This window comes from Zalophus californianus, chromosome 2 (assembly GCF_009762305.2).
Source record: "Zalophus californianus isolate mZalCal1 chromosome 2, mZalCal1.pri.v2, whole genome shotgun sequence".
NCBI classification, from domain to species: Eukaryota; Metazoa; Chordata; class Mammalia; order Carnivora; family Otariidae; genus Zalophus; species Zalophus californianus.
This window is the reverse complement of record NC_045596.1, coordinates 97,865,925-97,880,607: the sequence shown is the minus strand read 5'-3', so window position 1 is coordinate 97,880,607 and position 14,683 is coordinate 97,865,925. Positions and strand designations below refer to the sequence as shown.

Sequence of the window (14,683 nt, the reverse complement as noted above, 5' to 3'; positions counted from 1 at the left end):
TCCAGTTTCTACATTCTTATCTAGAAAACAAGGTAACATATTCTTTAACTCCTAGGCTTCATTGAAAAGGTGCATGAAAAGTGCTTAGCTAAGTTCCTACAATAAGGTGTTGCTCACTAAAAGGGAACTATGAATTTATTTCCTTCATCTCTTTATGTTTCAAAAATGCACAAACCCTTCAAAAACTAAAATATATCAAACAAGATGGAACCCTCTCTGGAAAGAAAGTCTTACTATTATGATAGTGCTATTTTTCTCCTCCCCTTCAAGATTGAATAAAATAGAATTTTTAATAGGAAAAGGAATTACTCATTTAGAAAGGAAGACAATGCAATTCAATTAAACTTTACAATTTCTCACTTTGAAAGATTCAGAGTATTAAATCTTACATCTGTTCCCACTAAAAAAATGATTGTATTAGCTTTAGATAACCCTAGCTAAGTTTTTGTAGAAGCTTTCATATCATACGCAGATAAGATCCCTTCAAGCCTTGGCTTTGTTCTGTGTTCTTTCCTTGGCTTAGGTAGTGGACATTCTTACTGTTAGCTGTGGGAAGTGCCCAAGTAAGGAAAGAGGACAAATCTTTCAGAAACAAAAAGGAAGGAGAGCAATGGGCTAGAGTCACTCTTTAGCATTTAGCATTGGGCAAAAAATAAGTTGCCAGAAGTGTTTTCTCCTATTTCTATTATGTCTGGGAAAGAATGTTTCTAATTATTCTTTTTTTTATAAAATATTTTATTTACTTATTTGACAGAGAGAGACATAGCAAGAGAGGGAACACAAGCAGCGGGAGAGGGAAAGGGAGAAGCAGGCTTCCCGCAGAGCAGGGAGCCCGATGTGGGGCTCGATTCCAGGACCCTGGGATCATGACCTGAGCCGAAGGCAGATGCCTAATGACTGAGCCACCCGGGCGCCCCTCTAATTATTCTTCATATTTAGAGTGATTTTCTTTCATAATGCAACATGGTCAAATTTTATTCTCTGGCCTTGTTTCATAAAATATGAAGAGTTAAAATAAAAGTGATTTTATTTTCACTCAGTCATTTGTTCATTAATTCATTTTCAATAGCCACTGTCCTAGTTGCTGGTGTTACAATAGTGAAGTCTTCATGGAGTGTTCATTTTAGTAAGGGAAGAGAGCCAACAGATAAATAATTTAAAGATAAAGTGCATTCAACACCCATTCATGACAAAACTCTTAGTCATCTAGGAATGGAAGGGAGCTTCCTTAAGCTAATAAAGAGGGTCTGGGGCACCTGGATGGCTTAGATGGTTAAGCGTCTGCCTTTGGCTCAGGTCATGATCTCTGGCTCAGTGGGAAGTCTGCTCTCCCTCTCACTCTGCCTCCCCCTGCCCATGTGTGCTCTCACTCTCAAATGAATAAATAAAAGTCTTAAAAAAAAAGAGTGTCTACAAAATAGTCTATTGAAAGAATTCCCCTTGAGAATAGGAAAAAATCTACTGAAAGATTTCCACTGAGGTCCAGAATAAGACACGAGTGTCACCATGACTACTTTAATTTTGTACTGGAGATCTAAGCTAGTGTAATAGGGAAGGAAAAAAAATTGTAAGGCTCAGAAAGGAGGAAGGACAATTTTTAATTATCCAAAAATTACATGATGTATTGGTAGGAAATCCAAAAATAGTCTACAAACTATAGAAATAATAAGTGAACATAGCAAGATTGCTATATACAAGATCAGTACACAAAATCAATTGTATTTTTACATACCACCAACAAAGAAATGGAAAATGAAATAAAAACAAGACACTATCTGCTATTGCATCAAAAAACTGCACCAAAGAATAAATCTGAAACCAGTAAAGTTTTATGAAGTGTAATTAAAAATGACCTAAATGTGCTCAATGATTGGATGGCTCAATATTTAGGATGGCCTCTCTCCCTCAAATTAATAGATTTAATGCAATCTTAATCAAAATACTAGCATGTTTCTTTGTGGATACTGGTAAGCTGAAATTTATATGAAAATGCAAAGGGCCAAGAATTTCCAAGGCAATCTTGAAGAAGATGAGCAAAATTGGAGAACTTACACTAGCAGATATTAATATTAATTATAAAGTTACAGTAAATAAGATAGTGTGATGTAGACAAATAGATCTAATGAACAGGAGAGTCTAGAGTTGACATACATGGTTATATATGTCAACGATGATACTAGGGTGCAGTGGGAAAAGGAAGGTCATTTCAGTACTTGATGCCAATTAGATATTTTTATAGCAAAAAGAAGATATCTTGACCTGTATCTCACACATACACAAAAATCCATTCCAGATGGATTTCAGATTTATAAGTTTTAAAGAATGTAGGAACATATTTTTTAGGATCTTATAGTATTCAAAGATGTCTTTAAAAAGACACAAAACGGTGACCACTAAAGGAACAAAAAGTTGAACTGGACTACATGAAGTATTTTTGGTCATCAAAAAACACCATTAGGAGTATGAAAATACAACCCACACAATAGGAGAAAGTATTTGCAACACATATAGCTGACAAAAGGCTCATTAAAAATATATAAAGAAAAAAAAAGAATATATAAAGAATTTCTACAAATCGATAAGTAAAAGCATACAACCCTATAGGAAAAAAAAATCTCAGATAGTTCACAAAAGAAGATATCCAAATAGCCAATAAACACATGAAATAAGCTCAATTTCACTGCTCATAAGAGAAATGTACATTAAAACCATAACATATCTTTACATGCTCACCAGAAAGGCTAAAATTAAAAAGACAAATAATACGAAATGTTAGTGAGAATGTGGAAGAACAGGAAAACTCATATAATGTTGGGAATGTAAATTGATACAACCATTTTTGAAAAACTGGCATTTTCCTACTAAAGTTGGCCATAAGTGTGCTATATAACTAAAAATTCTAGTTTTAGTTGACAGTCAACAGAAAAGAATAGTTATGTCGTATGAAGGACAGGTACAAAAATGTTCTTAACGTGATTATTCAAAAAAAGCTAAAGACTAGGAAAAAACCCAACCATCTACATTGGAAAGGAATGGAATAAAGAAATTTTGGTATATTTAAACAATGGAATGCTATAAAGTAGTGAAAATGAAAGAATTACAACTATATATATATATAACTATATATACAACTATATGTAACTATAATATCTGTAAAAACGGAGTAATGTTGAACAAAACATGTGGCTATAGAAGAGTCCATACTGTATGATTCCTTTTATACACATCTCAAAGCCATGCAAACTAGTTTGTGATATTAGAAGTCAGGATAGTTGATTTTTTTGAGGGAGGCTAGTGACCATGAGGAAGCACAAAGTGGGTTGCAGGGGGGATTTGGTACCCTTCTTTCTCTTGATCTGCATGCTGGCTTGTGAAAATTCACTGAGCACTACACTTATTACTTACGCACTTTTATCTATGTAAATTATAGTTCAGTAGAAAAGGAAGGCCATTAGGCCATTATAACATGGTGAGTAAACTTTCAAACCATCAACATTTTGTAAAGGTTAAAAAATGATATATTAATTAAGTGGAATTGAGTAATATGAAGAAAATAAAAATGGAGAGAGACATGGAATGTGAGAAGGTATGAAGAGAAGGGGTCACAATTTTTGAGTAGTCAGAGAGGCCTTATGAGAATAATTAACCTTTTTCTTACCTGTATGGTAAAATTTTCCTGAAAATCCCAGGTTGAACGTAAAATTTGTGATTTGTGCACGCAAAAGGTTCTGAGTGTCAAGCAGGGCCTGAAATACACAGTTGGAGTATTGTGTTAGAGAATGGCATTGAGAAGTTTTAAAAGATATCTTCCTTTTGCATTCAAGGGGTAAAACTAGTGTCTAGGTAAGGGGTAAAAATGATGGAAAGTAGTGTCTTTACCACTCTACAACTAGAGAGATGCTTTGAAGATTCCGCAAACATATACATATATTTATCCTTTAGCTTGCAATAAATCAGCAAAAAGTGTCAGCTAGAAAAAGGAAGTTGCATGAAAAGTTTATTCTGCATATATTAAAGGAATTATTAACTAGTACATAAAATATATCTCCTTTCACTTTTCAGGGACATAGATCACCAACTGTCAAAAGAAGGACACTCTTTAAGTGAAACTATGCAAGAATATATGTTGAAAGAATCATTATTATTTCTCAGATATGTCTTTGGTCCTCAAAATCCAAGACTTCAATCTTTGAATCTTAGATTCCCACAAGATAGTGACTGTTCTTCAAAAGAGGATATCACGATAAAGTAAATCTCTAATTTGGCCTTTCATTAAAAAACAAACAAACAAAAACCTCTACTCTGACAGTAAAACTCTTTTAAAACAGGGTTTTAGATGTTACATCTTATAAAGTATTTACCATGCTATGAATTTTTAATGGACTTCCTTTTTTCCTTCTCCTTCTTTTCTTTCTCATTTAAATTCCTATTTTTCTATTCCTTCTGTCCCTGCCATCCTCCCTACACAGACTATGGTAGTTGAGTACCCACTTCAACTAGGCAGAAAGTAACACTAAATGTTAGATTTGTAAAGCATCTTAGTTAACACTTCTTTTACACACAGGGAAACTGAGGAGAGATGACTTGCTCATTTTCACAGATAAAATTAGATTAAGTAGATTAAGGTAAATCGTGGATTAAGGATACAGATTCCTAGATTCCATATTAGATACTCTTTCCCCCCCTTTCCATAGTATAGCTGGGCCCACAACAAAATCTTTTTTTTTAGCAGCAAAGCTGACACCCAGAAGCCCTGCCCCATAATGTTCAAGGTTTCAATCTTTTTTGGGGGATATAAATAGATATCCTTTTATTCAGAGATTACCCCATGATTGTATGCCTTATCTGTGCCTATAAGTGATTCTCTTTATTGTGTAAAAACAGAGGAAGAGGACTTTTGAATCTCAGATTTAAATTCATCTGACCAATGACAAGTTTTTGAAAATTAGGTATCTAAATTTTTTTCTCTGACTACTCTGTTTACTTGAACAACTTCCTTTGATTGCACAACTGAACTGGGAAATATGTGGGTCCTGAGGGTGCTCAAAGATGGAAGACAGGTCTGTTTGTGGATTTCCATGCCTAAGTATCAAAGCAAAAGGGTTAATGATGGCAATGTCATTGGATGGCAATTAGATTCTGTCATCATAAGGCCTTGGCATGGGCTGGGCAGGGGAAGGAGAATTTGGTCAGCTCAGCAGTGACAAAGTAAATAGTGGGACCCAGAATCCTGTTGTGTGAAGGGGTGGGGAGTGGTGCCACCTGGATGTAAGGTGTGAGCCTTTCTCTTTTTGTCCTTATGGAAGGAACATAAGGTATGGAATAGGAAGGTATGGATTGAAGTGCCAGCTCTGGGACTTACAGCGAAGGCATTTAAGACTTGGGAGTCAGATTGCCTCAGCTAGAATTCTAGATCTGCCCCTATTCAGTATTGGGCATGTTATTAAAATTTTCAAACCTCAGACGCATCACATGTAAAGTAGGGATAATAATAATAATCTCAGAGCACTATTGTGAGGATGACATACTTCTATGCTCTTGGCACCGTGACTGGCACATAATAGGTGCTCAACAATTATTAGTTGCTGCTCCTCTATTATTGCTTCGGTTACTATCACTACTATTTACATGGTTGTTGTTATTGTGAGTGATGTTAGACAATTCATAGTCTCTGAACTTTTCCCTTCATTTGCTAGAGTGGAGACAATTATCTAACTCCTAGAGTTGTGATGAGGATTATAAAAGAGGTAATATATGCAGGAGGGCTTAAAAAGCATTTTTTAAAAAGTGGCATAAAATATTAGGTGTTGATATAATTATCAGCAATCATAATATACATATGTATATATATTTTAAAAGATTTATTTACTTGAGAGAGAGAGAGCATGAACTGGGGGAGGGGGGAGAGAGAGAGCGAGTGCGAGTACGCTCCTGCACATTGGCGGGGAGGAGAAGAGGGAGAGAATCTCAAGCAGACTCCCCACTGAGTACAGAACCAGAAGCTGGGCTGATCGCATGACCCTGAGACCATGACCTGAGCCAAAATCAAGAGTCAGATGCTTAACTTACTGAGCCACCCAGGCGCTCCTATATATATATATATATGTATATATATATATATATATATATATAATATATTACTGACAATTATATCTTCTGTCTCATTTACTTAAAGTCGTTTTTCTCATTTTATTGACCTACAGTCTCCTTCTTCTTTTTCACTTCTCCCCAGTTGAACATGCTAGCTGGGTCTTCCTTCCCTTTTGATCTTATCTTCTTCTTTATCCATCTTACTCACTTCATGTATTCATTCTACTCACTTTATTCAATGGTTAAAATATGGATTTGAAATCCATTTTAAAATAATTTCTTGTGTGTTCGATGCTTTAAAGTTGGAAGTTTTTCTTTTTGTCTCTTCGAAAATAAAATCCCCAACTAAACTTGAACTTGAACTTTGCTTTGTGACTCTTGATTGCCTTTTAAAACTTAAAATACTTGATAAGAAAAAAACAAACAAGCCTATCTTGTTCTGAGGTCTTAGAAGCTAAATAATGTACCTGTGAACTAACCTCTAAATCAACTAGAATACATTGATTCAAATTATTGAACAAGACCTGATTATGCAGGTTTGAGTTGGCATTTTACACATTTATTTGACATTGTAGAAACAAACACTGAAGCACATAAAAGATAGACTGAAACAGATGGTAGATACTAACATTATGCCTATATATGGTGAGGAGGGAAATTTATTTCTAAATGATATTTTATATACTTAAGATAAACAGTAATATTTCTTATCTTTTATATATTTTTTTGTGAACCAGATTTTGGGGGTATCTATGAGAACAATGTTATGTATTCATCCATTACTTCCCTCTCTTCAAAATATGCTTTTGTGCTAGAAGCTAGAGCACTCAGTGGTATTCTTAGATGATACCCTTTTCATTAAACTCTTCATTGCTAGAATGATTTTATTCAACATTAGTCTATTTAAAACTGAGATAGTCTATTATTACTATGAATAAAATATTACAAAACTGATATAAATGATACTTTGCTTTATTCTTTATGTGCAACATGCTAAAAGTGGTGTGCTAATATCTAAAAATCTAAGCATAATAAGCCAAATCAATGTTCTAATACCAAATTCAGAAAACCACAGGCATTTTGGGTAAGCAAACCCTCTATGATGTGCAGAGTACTTTGGTCATGGAGAAGGTAAAGAATCACAGCCACCTGCAGAGGTACCATTTAGTGGTCTCCTCCAGGCCAAGAACCCTAAGAACATAGATTTCTACTGTCAGGAATGGTCTGATTATTGAAAAATGGTACTTTTATTTTTAACTATTCCAAAACTTTTTATATATATAGCAAGGTAATTTATAATTCCATGCATTAGTAATTATTTTTAAAATAACATGTTACTTTTTCTAATTAAAAACTCAAAATCACTAATAAATCCACCTCTCAAGATAAGTTAATAATTATGATGGAATTCTTTCTCCCTTTTACCAATAACTACCCAATTATATGTAGATCTATATAGGTATAGGTAAGTGAAATTAGAGCCATCAAGTAAAAATTAGAACTATGCCAATTATTGCTAAAAATATAGTTTCAAATTTTGCCTTGTCATCCATCTATCATCTATCTATCTATCTATCTATCTATCTATCTATCTATCTATCTATCTACCTATCATCTATCTATCCATCTTTTAAAGATTTTATTTGCTTATTTGAGAAAATGAGAGAGGGAGAGACAAGCAGGGGCAGCAGCAGAGGGAGAGGGAGAACCAGACTCCCCGCCGAGCAGGGAGCCTGACGCAGGGCTCGATTCCAGAACCCCGAGATCATGACCTGAGCTGAAGGCAGCTGCTTAACCGACTCAGCCACCCAGGCGCCTCACCTTTGTCATTTAATAGTATATTAGGAAGCTTTCTCCTGTCACATTAACCTTCCAAAACCAAATTTGTTAATGAGTGCAGAATACCGCATCAGATTGGTGCCCTATAATTTATTTAACCGTTTCATCTTACTCCTGTACATTTAGGTTGTTTACATTTTTTGCAGAATATAAATACTGCTCTCTGTGTCAATACATATTTATATAACAATGTGGTAGCCATTTCTGCAGGAGATAGGAGGATAAGAATAATTCTGCTTATTCTTTGGCAAACAAAACAATTTTTCAGCAAATTTGAAAATGCTATGAAAGTATTAAAAGAGAACATAACATCCAGTTAAAATTATAAGAAATTGAACTATGAATATAGTTTAACATGAAAATTTGACTATTTCCAAAATGATTTTTTCAAATTTTGAATATGTATATGCTATCGTGCTTAGTTTTTTGAGGGTTCATTCTACAAAGCTAAAAGCACTTGCAGGCATTAAAAAATCCAGTTGAAGGCCAAGAAGATCTAATTTAAAGAAACTGAGCTCTGAGAACTGAGCAAAATGGGAGCTTTTATATATTTTTGGACTTTCTCCAACTTTCATTAACAGAATGAATATATCAATTAAAGTAAATTGAAGACAAAATTTAAAAATAACTGCAAAAAATGGAGATTCACATTAGTATTCATTACATGTGTGACATTCTTTGAGGGAACGTTTACTAACTTTGTGTTTCTTATCTGTGTTTCCCAGATGATATTTTGACCTGTTTTATCTTTTATAAGGTAACTAAAGGAGTTGTGAGCCAAATTAAAGCTGGGGAAGAAATTTTAGTGCTGGGTGTGGTTTTCTAGCAATAGGCAAAAATAGTGTTTTAGCACAGAATTTTTAGAGTCAGCATTTTCTTAATCAGCTGAATACTAGTTATAAATATACAAATATATCTGTATCTCCTAAAGTAAATGAAAACAACTGGGCAGCTAATTGCAGGATCTTGTGTCTCTCTCCACAGAAATGTGCACGCTCTGGCATCACAGGCATTTAATGTAAAAGATCATTATTCCCACTTCGGACACAGGAGACATGATTTACATAGTTTAAAGTGACTTCCCCCTAGTCACAAAGCTGGTTAATTGCTGAGGAAGTGATTCAAGCAAGGATTTTGGATTTTAAAGCTCACCGGTTCTGTTGTCCACAGAAACACAAGAATACTAACGTTGAACACTGATACCACTGCCATACGAAGCCGCTGGTGACAAAATCCACTAGAAAGGGGTAAGTGGTGGCTTTTCGCATCACTTTCACTAACTGGTTGTCACTCCTAGTTTCCAAAACCCAAAGGTATGAGGGCGATGGGAAGACTAGGTTGGTCAGTGAAGAGCCAGCCCAACCAGGAATGTTTACCCCCTGGTGTCCATAGTAAAGAGCAGTCCCTCTGTCCGCTGGGTGGGGAGCTGGGCTGCAGGGTGCTGAAGGGCTGGAAGTGCCATAGGGCTGGCACCTTGGTGTCCTCCTCACAGGTGCAGAACTAGGAAGGCTCTCTACAGAAGACCTGTTCCCAGACCAGGAAGACACAAAAACTTGCTGAAAACAGTTAACTGGGCGTAATATTAGAGTGAAGGCATCTTGCATAATTAGAAGGAAGACAGCTTTAGAGGAAAACAATGAACAATAAGGCCGGGGCCAACTCTACTGTTTGACCTGCCTACCCAAGGACACTGGGGTGGGAAATAAGAAGGAAATGCAGGCAATTGGGTCAGCCAGTGGAATACATCAGATTTGGCTACTTTTTGTAACAGTATTTAAACTCTCTGGACAAGAAACCTATAGATCTAGAACTGTACTACCTGACAATAACATTCCTGCTGGTAAAACAATCACTCAGTGTTTAGTTGCCTAAATTGAAAGTCTACACACAAAAAGGAGGAAACTATGTTCATCCTGCTACTTAAAATATAAATACCAAAGGTTGGAGTGTGTTTTCCATGATTTACATGAGCCCTATCACATTTGGGAAAATGGATAGGGAACATTCACCTGGGAATTTGCTAATTATAGTGAAGTGTTTCAGAGATTATCTTGCTTATTGTTGACATTACCTTAAGCCATGGCCACCATATACTGAACGCTCAGACCTTGAGTGGCCTCACTAACATGGCCTGATGAATGAACAGCAGATGTGGAATCAGAGTGACTTAGGAGTCTGACTCTGCCATCTGACTACTGCCTAAGCCTGGCCAAGTTATTGATTCTCTTCCAAATCAGTTTCCTCCTCTGGGAAATAATGATAACAATATACTGCTTGTGGATTTGGTATAAAGACCAAATGAGAAAATGGGTATATGGCCCCAAAACCTTTCCTAGCACATAGAAGTGGAGTTTTAGCTCTATGAATGGAATCATTTGTCCCTTTCTCAGAACCTTAGAAACTCCTTATCATCCTATCACAAAATTCTTTCTATTTTTCCCTGTGACCCATCTAGAGTAAAATCAGGCATATGCCTAAAATTTCAAATGGTATTTTCAAATTGGAACTTAGTACTTTTCAGCGTTGTCTAATCAGCACTGAGGATTTTAAGGAAACGAGGAAGATGGTATAAGCAGCTGTCTCATAGTAACTTTTACAGGGCTTTATAGTCCTTTCTAAGTGACCTTAGTGAATTCTTCATTCTCCAACTCGGTGTTCACATATTTTATCGTTTGTATTGTGGTAACAGAGTAAGGACAAAGGTTTGTGGGAAAGCAAGGAGAAAATGGTTATATAGTAATCTTAAATTATTTCTGTTACATATTTAAACTGGTCCAGAGCATACCTTATACATGACCTCTAAATTATACAGATGAGAGATGGTTTTGCTAGAACATTTGTTGACATGAAATTGGCAAATGATGATATGTGAGCAGGAAAATAGGGAACAATTAAGTAAGTCCTATTGTAAGTATTCACTTGAAATTGTTATGAATACTCTGGTTAGCTTATGGTTGATATACTTAAATAGTCAAAATATTAATGTACTTTTAAAAAAAGAAACATATGGGGCGCCTGGGTGGCTCAGTCAGTTAAGTGGCTGCCTTTGGCTCAGGTCATGATCCCAGGGTCCTGGGATCGAGCCCCGCATCGGGCTCCCTGCTCAGCAGAGAGCCTGCTTCTCCCTTTCCCTCTGCCTGCTGCTCTGCCTACTTGTGCTCTCTACCTCTCTGTCAAATAAATAAATAAAAAATATCTTTAAAAAAAAAGAAACATAAAAGTAGTTTATAGTTTCTTACAATATAGTATCTTTAGGAGACTATAAGTTATATCTCACTCATTCAATTATACAGAAAAAATTTTATGTATTGTAATAAACATAATTTTAACACCTTAATAATTTAAAATACTTGCTTTTAGCAGCAGAGCAGAGAAGGAAGCAGAGGTGTAGGATTCCATATAAGGGGACTGGGGCATCTCAACCCACATACTATTATTTCAGAGTAAATTAGATTTCCCCTAATGGCTGCAGAGGTATGTTGGAAACCCCTTAAGTAGCATATCTGTTTTTCTTTTTTTTAAATTAAGTTTTTAATTTTAATTCCAGTATAGTTAATTTATAGTGTTATATTAGTTTCAGGTGTACAATATAGTGATTCAACACTTCCACACATCACTCGGTGCTAATTATGACAAGTTCACTCTTTAATCCCTATCACCTATTTAATCCATCTCTCACCAACCTCCCCTCCAGTAACCATCAGTTTATTCTTTAAGGTTAAGAGTCTGTTTCTTGGTTTGCCTCTCTCTCTTTTTTTTTCCCCTTTGTTCATCTGTTTTGTTTCTTAAATTCCCCATATAAGTGAAATCATATCGTATTTGTCTTTCTCTGACCAACTTATTTCATTTAGCACAATACTCTCTAGCTCCATCCATGTCATTACAAATGGCAAGATTTCATTCTTTTTTATGGCTGAGTAATATTCCAGTGTGTGTGTGTGTGTGTGTGTGTGTGTGTGTGTGTGTGTGTGTACACACACACATATATATATATATACACATACGTACCACATCTTTATCCAGTCATCAGTTGATGGACACGGGCTGCTTTCATAATTTGGCTATTGTAAATATTGCTGCTATAAACATAGCAGGGTCCATGTATGCATCCCTTTGAACTAGTGTTTTCGTGATTTTGGGGTAAATACCCAGTAGTGCAATTGATGGATGGAAGGGTAGTTTAACTTTTAACTTTTTAAGGAACCTCCATACTGTTTTCCACAGTGGCTCCACCAGCTTGCATTTCCACTAACAGTACAAGAAGGTTACTCTTTCTCCACATCCTCACCAACACCTGTTGTTTCTTTTGTTTTTGATTTTAGCCATTCTGACAAGTGTGAGGTAGTATCATTGTAGTTTTGATTTGCATTTCCCTGATGATGAGTGATGTTGAGCATCTTTTCATGTGTCTCTTGGCCATCTGGATGTCTTTTTTAGAGAAATGTCTCTCCATATCTTCTGCCTATTTTTGATTGGATTGTTTTTTTGGGTATTGGGTTGTATCAGTTCTTTGCATCTATGTTCATCAGGGATATTGGCCTGTAGTTATTTGTATCTGTGGTGTAGGTTGTAATTTCTCTTCTCTAATTTATGATTTTATTTATTTGGGTCCTTTCTCTGTTCTTGATAAGTCTGGGTAGAGGTTTATCAATTTTATTAATTTTTTCAAAGAACCAGCTCCTGGTTTCATTGATCTGTTCTGTTCTGTTGTGTTTTTTTTTTTTTTTTAATTTCTATGTCATTTATTTCTGCCCTAATCTTTATTTTTTTCCTTCCTCTTGCTGGCTTTAGGCTTTGTTTGTTGTTCTTTTTCTATCTCCTTTTGGTGTATGGTTAGGTTGGTTGTTTATTTGAGATTTTTCTTGCTTCTTGAGGTAGGCCTCTATTTCCCTCTTATGACTACTTTTGTTGCACCTCAAAGGCTTTGGACTACTGTGTTTTCATTTTTTTTCATTTTCATTTGTTTCCATGTACTTTTTGATTTCTTTGATTTCTTGGTTGACCTATTCATTAATTAGTAGTTCTTGCTTCAGTGGGGGATAAATGGGGCTCAGACAGACGCCTGGAGGCTTCAGGTAATAAGGGCAAGTTTGGGTCAATGAAGAACCTCTTAGTGTGGCTTTAGATCAGATTATGGATCCTTTTTGGAATGGACTGAAATGCTTTATGACTTTTTTTTCCCCCTTTTTGATGAAAGCTGGAGTAAAGACACAGGTGTATACTTTGCCTCGCAACTTTAGTCTGCTGGAACCTAACTGTAAATGCAGAAATAAGAAAAATGCCTATGAAATCAGAACAGCTACCGAGAAGCAAGTATTAAAATTATGAACATTCTTTAAGAAAGGGTTTCATGCTCTCATTTGGAATCACTTTTTTTTTTTTTAAGATTTTAATTAATTAATTTATTTATTTGACACACAGAGAGAGAGAGAGACAGCGAGAGAGGGAACACAAGCAGGGGGAGTGGGAGAGGGAAAAGCAGGCTCCCGGCTGAGCAGGGAGCCCAATGCGGGGCTCAATCCCAGGATTCTGGGATCATGACTTGAGCCAAAGGCAGACGCTTAATGACTGAGCCACCCGGGTGCCCCGGGAATCACTTTATTTTACATATAGGTCTACAAGCTTTGTGATCTGGTTTCCAAAAATATAGCAGGTTAGATAAGTTAGCCTACAGAAACTGACCACAAGAAAACATGCTAAAAAAATTAATCAAATAATTAGGTGGAAAAAGTGTAAATCAACACAAAAACTAAGTATATAAATATATTAGGGAGGAGGCAAATGGCTGAATGCACCTCCGTAGGCTGTGAAGCTTCACTGCACAATAATCCACTCACTGATGTTCAGTAAAAATGAATATGATAAAGTTGAAAAAGTAAAAGTTGTGCCATTGAGTTAATCAACTCATTAATTAAGTATACATTCATTGAGTACCTACTATGTGTCAGGCCCTTTGTTAGTTGCTAGGATAATCAAATCCCACCCATCACTCAGTGACAAGATGTTTCAAGAAGAAAATGAGATATCTGAGAAAAGTTTTTTGTTCTCTAAAGTGGTAAACAATGTTTAAAAATATTAATATAGTTTAAGAGGCACCTGGGTGGCTCAGTCATTAAGCGTCTGCCTTCAGCTCAGGTCATGATCCCAGGGTCCTGGGATCCAGCCCCGCATCGGGCTCCCTGCTCAGCAGGAAGCCTGCTTCTCCCTCTCCCAACCCTGCTTGTGTTCTATCTCTCACTGTGTGTCTCTGTCAAATAAATAAATAAAATCTTAAAAAAAAATAAAAATATTAATATAGTTTACAATAAGTTTTCTGGAAGATGGTTTATAGTCAAATGCCATTACTGAATGACTTAGAGATGAGTCAAATAATTTTAGGCATCAACTCATTCTTCTCACTCAGGCCCAGCCCAAAGATCTTATTGTTAGGGAAACGCTCCAGAATTTTTCTTGCTTCTGGGTCTTTGCTCTTGGTGCTATACCTCTCTTTTCCAAATCATTATATATTTTTTAAAATTTGCATTTATTTTATGTCTCTCCTCCAATATTGCCTTATCAGAGAGGCTTTTCCAGACCATTCTTATAAACTTGGCAACAACACACGTCTACCTCCTGAGGCCCAGACTTTCCCATCTTCTTTGCCATACATTACTTTCTCCACAGCATCTGTCAGTACCTAATATTTTATATTGCTTACTTGTTTATTTATTTTTAAAAGATTGTATTTATTTGAGAGTGAGCGAGCGAGCCAGCG

The 14,683-nt window shown here is 35.9% G+C and overlaps 1 protein-coding gene across 2 annotated transcripts in view; it reads right to left on the bottom strand.

The window, feature by feature from the left end:
• NDST3 (N-deacetylase and N-sulfotransferase 3) overlaps positions 1–14,683 on the bottom strand; it is a 177,576-nt gene that overhangs the window by 119,412 nt on the left and 43,481 nt on the right. For both annotated transcript variants that reach the window (XM_027597405.1, XM_027597406.1), the window contains exon 3: positions 3,659–3,746. In XM_027597405.1, coding sequence (XP_027453206.1) covers positions 3,659–3,746 — 88 coding nt within the window. The remainder of the gene's footprint in view (positions 1–3,658; positions 3,747–14,683) is intronic.